Raw genomic sequence first — 10,513 nt, 5'->3', positions numbered from 1 at the left:
ACCCCCAACGAGATGAATTGGACAAGTGGCAGCATCGATTGACTCAAGTGTGGCAACAGTGAGGTTGGCCTAAGATTGGGCAGTGTTTCGTTCTGCCGTGCATAAGGTTGCTATGGGTTGGTACCAACTCGATGGCACCTAACAACAACAACAACACAAAAACACTCAGGAATATATAAAAATTTAAACAACCAAAGGGCACATTCTGCAAGACTGCCTCCTTTTTTAATGATTTTTTTTTAAACTTTTTATTGTGAATTGAGTGATAGTTTACATGGGAGAACATTGGTTTTACACTCATCATTCCATTGCAATGATTACAGTATCCTCCATGCATCATCATTCAACAGTGTTTGCTTCTCTTCCCTCTGGTTTTTTCTTGTTGTTGTTTGGGGATGTACACAGAAACACTCAGGAATATATATTAATTTAAACAACCAAAGGGCACATTCTCTAAGGCTGCCTCCTGGCCACCAGCACCCGGCTGCCAGCACTCAGCCTTTCTCTTTCAATGAGTCTAGACTCCTCAACTGCTCTATTTCTCCATGTCCCCATCTCTGCCTTCATCTCTGGTGTTGTTGCTTCTCTGGATATGGCCCTACATTCTGCTCATGCTCTTCTTCTTTGGTGTTCCTAGGTCCTCTGATCCTGGACTATAATATTAACTACTCTCCTCTTTCTGTTACAAAACTTCTACCTTTACAATTGTGACAGTCACAATTAGTCACGGTAACGATTACTCACTACTGAATCATAAGAATCTTATCCCCATCTCTTTTCACCAGACCCATCTAGACAAGATGAATGCTTTTCAGTGGTGATTCTCCCTTCCCCCATCCACTCTGAAATGAAACACCCTGTTGAAAACTTGTAAGCCAGTCACTTTGTGCCTTTATCACCCACCCACCCCCTTCTTAAGTAGCCAATGTCTAAGGTGCCCATCCATATAAGCCCTACATACAAAGGGAATAGGATTGATCCTTGATGTGAAGACTCCCTCCCTTTCAGTTGGTATTTTGAACTACTACATCAATAGTATAGGTTAAGTTCATCAAATTGTAGAAAATGTACACTTGTTTCCTTTATGAATTTTTTTAAAAAATCTTCCTTTAATGAAGTTCTGATCACCAAGCCATCTAAACTAAGTCAAGAGGGTACTACTATCTCCAAGTTTGGCCATTCTTGTATGTGTCCCCTCACTTCGTATCAGCTGGATGCTTCACTCTCATCTCTAGCCCTCCGTGGCTATGTCCTTGTTCATGGCCTCAGGGGTCCCCAGATCTCATCACACTTCAGACCAACCAGCCCTTCCTCTTCTCTCACTCATATCCAGTTTGACATGAGTCTATGGAACATGGTCGACTCAGCCCATGTCATCATTGCTGCCTTTTCTCCTCTCCTACTCACCAAGATACCAGTGTGGTTGCCAGCAAGCTTAGATCCCTTTGAGTTTCCGTCTTGGAGGGGAGTTTGTCCTGAAGGGATTTGTTTGCTTTCATGGCTCCCAGCAAAAGAATTGCTTGTTCTTGTAGTGGCCAATCAGACTGCCATTTTTGTTTTTGATTTTTCCTGCTGGTCTTTCTTTCAATAAGTGTCTTCTGTTCCTCTGACTGTTCCAGGCTAGTCTGCTTGTCCTTTCAAGTGGGAATGTCCCATCTCAGAATTTCTGGTTGGGGCTCAGGATTCCACCCACAGTCCTAAACACTACAAAGGCTCTGCAGGAAGCCTATTTCACTGGTCAAGTTCTAGAATCCCTATTAGATACTCCAATCAGTTATAGGCTGAAAACGGGATTACAAGCATTCTGTAATCATATTCCGATATTCCTTTATGTCCCACTCAAGTATCTATTTTACAGTAGTAGACAAAGAACACTAATATTCATAAGACAGTCAAGCATCCTAAGGACTTTTTGTTGTTAAGTGCAGTTGAGTTGTTTTCAACTCATAGAGACCCTGTATAGGGTTTTCAAAGAGTGGCTGATGGGTTTGAACTGCCAACTGTGCAGTTAGCAGTCCAGTGCTTATCCTACAGTGCCATACCAGGACGTTTTAATCCCTGGCATACAAGGAAGCATAACTGTTGGGCTTATTTTTTTTTTCAGATGTGCATAGCTGGGTCCCTAAGAAAAGGTCTTTCATGTAGACTGGGCAGAATGCCACTTCCAAAGTAGTGACTCAGTTGAACTCCAGAAATAGGACATGTGCTTAAAGGTCCTATTCAGCCCAACTCCAGAAATATATATGTGCGACTGTATCTAAGGGGGTTCTGGGACAAGGTTCAAGACTAGCTTCCACCTCCAGGATGTATATAGAGACAGTTGTCATTGAGTTGATTCCAACTCTCGGTGACCACATGTATATCAGAAGAGAACACTGCTCCACAGGATTTCAGTGGCTGATTTTTCTCAAGAATATCATCAGGCCCTTTTCCCCAAGGTGCCTCTGGATGGATTTAAACTGCCATCCTTTGCTTAGCAGGCAAGCGTATTGACCATTTGCTCCACCCAGGGACTCCAGAATGCAGTGAGAGAATGAATTGACCCTAAACTGCCCGTGTGGCTCACACTGGAATTTAATTTAGACTCCAACGTAGCAGATAGTGCCAGTCTTCTGGGCTTCTATTTTAAAATATTTTATGGTTAAAAAATATGGTAAATAACCAGATCATGTGAGTTTTTAAAGCACTCTGAAGGTATGTCATCTTTTAAGTATAATTTCAGTCCTGATTCTACCCAATTTTCCACTGTATGCTGAGATTGATGTTCATGTAGTAGTGTAAGATTTTGAAGTGCTTCCTTGAATCACCAAAGATTAAATTATGTTCCATCTAGCCTTCAAGTTAACTACAGTTTATGAGAATCAGTGGTAATCTCTATGTAATATCAGTGATAACTCTCAATGTACCAGATTAGTTAACTTGAAAATCCCATTCTTAACCATTCCCCAAAACATTATTTTTTGTCACTTCACCCTAGACTATGCACAAATTTTTATTTATACCATCTATGAAAAGGGTTTACTGAATAAATAAGTAATGTGAAATTGGTAAAAGTGGCCATTTTTCAAACTAAGACTGTTAGTCCGTTCATTACTTGACTATGTATTGAGTCTACTCCATAAAGCAGGAACAATTCATAGAATATTTTACTATTATTCAAACTATTTTAGTTATTTTATGTTATTGTATTTATTTAAAAGCAGTATATATCTTGGTCTTCCTCTAAATTCAATTATTAAGTAATTTGTTATAAAATTATACCAATTTTCTAATATAAAGTTAGAAAGATAACTGACCCTTATGTATTAAAAATATATTTTTGGACCATCTCTTTGAAAGTTAGATTTATAGTGGACAGTAAACCATGAGTCAAGCAGCAAGTAGATAAAACTGATGTTCTCCCATGTAAACTATCACATAATTCACAATAAAACATTAAAAAAAAAATCAAATATGACCCAGACTTAAAACATGTCCAGAAGAACTGAAGAGAGAAGGGCAAGATGAAAGGAAAACGAGAGATCATATGTGTAGGACAATACTAACATAAGACCCAAAGCAGCAGAGAAAAGATTCAGTTGCTTACTTTGTGGTTTGCCAAGACCTTATGCAGCTTCCATGTTTTAACAGCAATGGTCAGAAAGTGTCAACCAAATGCTAGGGTTGTCACCTCCTTTCTTTTCAGTTAGTCATTTATACACATACATACTTATTATATGTATGTGTGTACATGCTTGTATGTACCTGTGTCATATACTGTGTTAGACACTGAACATGCAACAGTAAGCTTAATGTTGACAGGCTCAAGCCTCAAAACCTTGGTATCTAGTGGGGGGACAGTGGCAATAAGACTATGTTAAATGATAAGTTAGGCCTAGTCGGGGGTGCCCAGAAAGCTTCTCAAAGCAATGGTATCTAAATTGAAATCCAAAGAATAGCTGACTATAGGACAGTGTAGGATGGGAGAGTATTTCTGACTGAAAAGCAGTATGTACAAAAGCCAGGAAGACCTGGAGGCTCATCTATGGCCCTCCACTTCACCAGAGAAGCAGCCTTTATAGGACTCCTGGTATGGTGCTGTACAATAGAAAATCACTGGCCTGGCCTGCTAACCACAAAGTCAGCGGTTCAAATTCACCATCTGCTCCTCGAAAACACTATACAGGGTTGCTTTGAGTAGGACTCCACTCAACAGCACTTAGCAACAAGAACAATCATGAGAAATGGTTGCCTTTGTGGAGAGGGTCCCCTTTACATAGAATTTACTGGGAATAATGACTACAGATGCAGCTATCAGAAATAAAATATCAGGGACTCTGGGAAAACAAACAGACAGCAAGTAGGAAGCACTGGGTTTACAGAAAAAAGTATATATTTGTTGTTATTGTTAAGTGCCTTCGAGTTGGTTCTGACACATAACAACCCTGTATAGGGTTCCCAAGGAGTAGCTGTGAGTTTGAACTAACAACTTTGCGGTTAGCAGTCCAGTGCTTATCTAATAGTGCTATATGAAAAACAAAAATAGAAAAGTTGAATTAAAAGAAATCAAACTAATGTGAAAGATATGTAAATGCCAGTGTAAAATTATATAAAGAAATCATTGTTTTCCTGAACTATTTAGATACAAAATAGAAGATAAATAGATGGATACATGCTGTGAGCATCTTGATGGAAGGATTATATGTTTTTTTTTTTAACTTTTTTTTTTAATGTTTTATTGTGAATTATGTGATAGTTTACATGGGAGAACATTAACTTTACATTCATCCTATCGTGTATCATTTCATTGCCATGGTTACAAGCCCCTCCATGCATCATCAACCAACTAAAGAGTATACTCTGCAAGCCTGCCCCCACCCCACCCTGGTCATCAGCACACAGCCCCTCTCCCTCTCTGGGTCTAAAGTCCCCAGTCGCTCCATCTCTCTACGTCATCATCTTTGCCTCCATCTCTGGTATCACTGCTTCTCTGGGTAGGGTCCCGCTCTCCACGCTTCTCCCTTGATGGTCCCAGGGACCTCTGCTCCTAGACTGCAAAGTTAATCACTCCCCTCCTTTTGCTACAAAACATCTACTTTTACATTTCCAGTGCTCAGATTGCTTGCTTTTTAAGTATCCATAATCTGTTTGCCTCTATACAAAACTTAAAATAAGTTTATAATCCAATGAAATAGGATTGGCAAATAGTAGTGTGTACCTTTAGGGCATTCTGTTTGGTTGGGAGCCAGAGGAAGAGAATAAAGGGGAATTATGGGCAATAAATTAGTAAATGGACCTCTTGTTCCTTTTGGAGTCTTCCTGGAAGGGAGATTCTTTTAGATTTTCTAGAGGGAGAGGAGATGTCCACAGACATGGTATGTTAAAAATTGCTCACATCACAAGATAGTAAGGGTGGACTCAGATTTCAATGAAATTTAATTTATAAGTAAAATGATTGTTAATATACTGTGGCTTGGTGACATTTATTAAACAAAATGATATACCAGCACATTCCCCAAAGCATGTCCTATGGTCCACTAGTTCCACATGACAGACAATGAGAAAAGGATGGATAAGCGCTCTTGCTTATTGATTCAGGGCATCAAAAATTACATTTTCCTGGTTAATCAAGAAGACCAATCCAAACATGGAACATCCCTTTGTCTGCTTAGACACAATGTTTGTTGGCATCTTAAAGTCTCTAGAAGTTCTGAAATACAGGAACTGTGTTGGAGTTTAGTTTGTTTCCCAAACTTATTTGATCAGATCTTTTTTTAAACTTATAATAACTTTAGGAAATGAAGTCTAAAAACCCATTTCTGCTTTTGTTTCAGCCAGTAGAAATGGAAGGGTATTTTCATCCTGTTAGTCGGCGTTTACGGTAGAAATGCACATGGCTCTGGGTGACAGCTCGTGTTTATGAATTTGAGAATTTGAATTCTCTTATTTGCAAAGCTGGCAGTTTTGCCAAATACAACTCTTCCATATCCCAAAAGGGCAATGTGTCAAAGTAAGGATTTCCTGTTAGAATTGTTATCTTCTGGGACAGAATTTAATACATCCTTTTTCTTTGATTCTGATACATTTCTTCCATATTTTCACATTCCTCAAATTGGAATGCATGTGCAGTACATGTGTTCATTTAATATGGCAGTTTGTTTTTTCAGAAAAGCTGTTTTTAAGTCATTATATATATATATATATATATATATATCTTATTCTCTTGGGAATTATCAGAAAAGTGAAGAACTGTGGTATTACAGTCTCTTGTGTTTCCTTCAGTGGTAAGTTCCAAGGAGGACAAATAAGTGATGCTCCTGTGATTCTGGGGAACATATATGCCCTCAGAATGCCTTAAGGAGAAGGTCATCATTATAGAGACAAGAAGCACATTAATCCAGAAAGCTATTTAGGATGTGAGAAACTTGATTTTCTCTACCGCCTAGCCAGTCTTTTTGCTTATCCCCAGTTAGTCAGATTCAGGCAAGAGTCATGAGAGTAGGTTTAAGTCACTGATATCAGCTTGGTCCTTGGTCCCAGACCAACTCATAGCTAGAGCATGGGCTATCTGCTGGTCCATTGCTGGTCAGTGCTTTCCTTGGTGGTCATCTTCACACAAGGAAGGGTCTGAGACTACTTTCCAATGGCAGTAGGAACTGGAGCATGAAAATACTCTCATTAATAGATTAGAGCATCAAGAGTCACTATTTCCTAGTGAATCAAGACCCCATTTTTAATTATGATTCGCATTTTTGGTTGAGAATAGATAACTGGGGATTAAGACAGAAGGAATCTGGGATGGTTCCAGAGATTAATAGGGGAATAGTTCACGTTTTCTGATGAGTAGGAGTTCTACAGGCAACCCAGCAAAGCAGAGAGGACAATACAACTTTACCAGAAAAGTTATATAAATTATGAAATTTTAAAATACGCTCTTCATTTCATAAACTCAGCAGTTTGCAACATGTGTATTACACTTTGATATGCCAAACAAACTTTTCTATAACAATTTAATCAATGGGTATGCTTTTGCCATTTTTTCCCTCTGAAATGTTACTGTACGACTCTTGAGCTATTCGCCTCTAACACCGACAAGTATATTGATAGTTCTCATTCTTTTATGAGTGATGAACACACTGCACTACTTCTGTGGGCCTGTGAGCCCCAGAGACAACTGTAACCTGCTATTGACCAGCTGATTGAAGATAAATGGCTTAGCTGCTTGTATTGCAGATTACATCATTAACATGGTCAGTAAACCATGAATTGTTCAATAAGGCGTTTATCTTTTTTCATTTGACTTCTGCTCTTTTATCATTTTTATTATTAAGGATGAAGTTACCCACACTAACCAGCAAGATCAGTTGAAAAGAGATCCAGGAGGCTACCATTATGGGTGCAAAATTGCAGACAGTTCTAATGGTTTCATGATATGTAGACTTCTAAGGGTTCAATTAATGATATTTAAAGTTCTAATGGTTTGATGCTTTAAATGATATTTAAAGTTCTAATGATGGATTTAGTATCCATCCTTTTGAAGTGAAGAAAAAAATACAGTTTTGATGGGGTTTTTTTTCTTTCTCTTTTTCATACAGCTCCCTTTTGCTTCATATCTACTAGAAGCAGTGCTGGAGAAAATAAATGGAAAAAAGAAGCTAATTGAAGAGTATTTCACAATTATGAAAGACATTAGGTGACACGACTATGAAGAGCTGTTTTTAAATGTGAACATTTTCGTATCTTGTGATTTGAAAAACATGTACTGTAATCCTAACACAGTATCTGCTCCAACTATCAATAGCCAGGTTCAATACCAAAGTAAGAAGTCTCTGAAACTAATTAATTGCTGAACAAGTGAAACTAATTAAGTGCACAGCCATCTAAAAGGGAACAGTGTAGCATTTGACTGTTGAATACAAATATTGCCACAAATCAATGCAAACTCAAAAATGATTTTCCTTCACAAAGCACTAAAGGAAGCTGCAACAAACTTGGCACACACAAATTGGTCTGAGTCTAATAAATAAATGAATAAATGAACTGAGGATTCAGTGTTGTTTTAGAGAGAAATTAACCTGGTACCTAAAACTGCTCTAATTTGCCTTCAAGGATCCTATGAGCAGCGCATGTGTGGGGAGCAGCCATGAAGTGGAGCATCTTAACTGGGGGATCTTAACCTAATCAATCTAATTGCCTGGTCCAGTTATAGAGCTCTTCTCATGGACACCCTGGATTGTGGGCCTACAACTATTTGACAAAATAAAGACATTTTCTCGCTTTTTAAATTCTCAGTACTTTGTGTGATCATATAAACTAGCAAGTGTCAAAAATTAGATTTGAAACAAGAAGCCCTACTGTGTGTAACTAATTAAAGGTAGATGTTACCATTAAGATCATTCTTATTTAGACCTGAATCACATGATACCCCTTACTTTCATACCTCCCCTTTCTTTGTTATGGTCTTGTCACATTTCACCAAGCTGACTCGTCTCCAGCCTCTGCACTTTCTAGAATTCTCTTTCTAGAATATTCAGCTTTAACCCTGCTCTCCTAGTTGGCCTGTTCTCATTATCTGAGTTCAATTTACACATTCCCTCAGAGATACTCCCTGATCACCTTACTCTTTTATTTCTTTTATAAAACAAGATGATTTCTTTTTTGTGTTCATACTTGTTTATTGTCTCTTCCCTTTCCCCGTAACCTGGTGGTGTAGTGGGCTGGGCTGCTCATTTCAAGGTCAGCAGTTCGAATCCACAAGCCACTTTGTAGGAGTCAGAGAGGGCTTTCTTATCCCATAAAGATTTATAGCCTGGAAACCCTATACAGATATGCCTTGGAACCCACTCAACACCACCGCCACCTCCTCCCCATCCTTAAGAATGTTGGTCCCAGGGGATAAAAGGGGGGGGGGGGGGGGAAGGAAAGTAACAGAAACATCAACAAACCCATCATGGTGAAACCAACTCTGGGATAAATACAGCCTGTGCCTCCCACCTACCCCTGTGTGTTTGCATGGTACACAAGCTAAGAATGGCTTAACATTATTAAATGGTAGAAAATTTCAAAAGAAGTCTTATATCATGTTTCATGAAAAGTCTGTGAAATTCAAATTTCAATGTCCCTAAACAAAGTTTTATAGGAACACAGCTGGGCTCCTTGATTTTACACATTGTTCACGATTCGCACTACAGTGGTATGGTTGAGTTGAACTGAGAGACCACACGTGGCACTGTCTTCAGTTTTGGGCACACTGCAAATTACAGGACACAGTTACAAGCTGACAGCATTTTGAATACCCCAAATATTTCCATACCACATTGAAATAAAAACAGAAACAGTGCACATTCCATCCCATAAAAACAAGAGAAGAAGAAAATGGTCATAAAATGCCACACATTTAAGGCGAGGACATTCTGGATTATTTTGTTACTGAATTGCTTGACAAGCATTGTGTTTAATGTGTGTGCAGTCACACCATTTGTTGTTGCTAAGTGCTGTTGAGTTGGGTCCGATAAATAGCTACCCTGTACAGGGTTTCTGAGGAGCGGCTGGTAAGTTTGAACTGCCGACCTTGCAGTTCAGACTGACGTTGTGGTCCAGTGCTTATCCTACAGCCCCTACCCGTGCTAAAAGAATGCAGTCTATGTCAACACTATCGGATAAAAAAGCTCATGATATTTCCAACTCATAGGAAAGTGACAGGGAAAATGTCAACATTTAAACTGGACTATTTCATCTCAGCAGAATTTCTTTACCAAGATGAAAATGAACTGCTGGCCTTGAGGTTAGCAGCCCATCTTATAATCACGACACTATCAGTGCTCCTTAGAAATGTATTTGAAAGTAGCTTACAGCAACACAGAAGCATTGAAGTCACCAGTGACTTAACAAACTGACAGCTGAGTGGTGGCTTCTGGTGGTTGCTGGGTAATGTGCTGGACTGCAGGTCAGGTTGAACTGCAAGGTCGGTGGTTCAAACTCACCAGCCACTCCTTGGAAACCCTATACAGCATGGTTATGAGTCGGAATTGACTTGACAGTATTTAACAACAACAATCACTATAAAGAAATGTATAGTCGCAAGGGAAAATGTTTTCTGGATACCCCTCAAATAGCTATGAAACCCAACAGAGGAGATGAGCAACAGAATTTTTTTTAAGTTTTTACTGTGAGGTTTTACATGGGAGAACATCAGCTTTATGCTCATCCTGTTGTGTTTCCTTTCATTGCAATGATTACAGTCTTCTCCGTGCATCATCAAATAACCAAAGGTTACACCACACAGGCCCACCCAACAGAAAACATTTTGAGAGACCTTGTGGAGTCCTGGTGTGGCGCTGACGGTTAATGTACTAGACTGTAAGATTGGTTTGATGCGCAAGGACAGTGGTTCAAGTTCACCAACCACTCCTTGGAAACCCCATGCAGAGTGGGTCACTATAAGTCAGAATTCACTTAACAGCAGTAACAGCAGCAGTGCTGGTCTAGATGTCAATGTTAGGAGGGTTCGGGAGATAAGCAAACAAAAGAGCTG

The 10,513-nt window shown here is 39.2% G+C and overlaps 1 protein-coding gene across 1 annotated transcript in view; it reads left to right on the top strand.

Moving 5' to 3' along the window:
- Positions 1 to 7,676, top strand: part of CNTLN (centlein, centrosomal protein) — a 407,185-nt gene extending 399,509 nt beyond the window's left edge. The window contains exon 26 of the mRNA XM_006864477.1: positions 7,575 to 7,676. Within this exon, the coding sequence (XP_006864539.1) occupies positions 7,575 to 7,676 (102 nt within the window). The remainder of the gene's footprint in view (positions 1 to 7,574) is intronic.
- The last annotated feature ends 2,837 nt before the right edge of the window (positions 7,677 to 10,513 follow it).

This window comes from Chrysochloris asiatica, unplaced genomic scaffold, assembly GCF_000296735.1.
Source record: "Chrysochloris asiatica unplaced genomic scaffold, ChrAsi1.0 scaffold00065, whole genome shotgun sequence".
Classification (NCBI taxonomy): domain Eukaryota; kingdom Metazoa; phylum Chordata; class Mammalia; order Afrosoricida; family Chrysochloridae; genus Chrysochloris; species Chrysochloris asiatica.
This window is presented reverse-complemented; position numbering and strand designations above follow the sequence as displayed.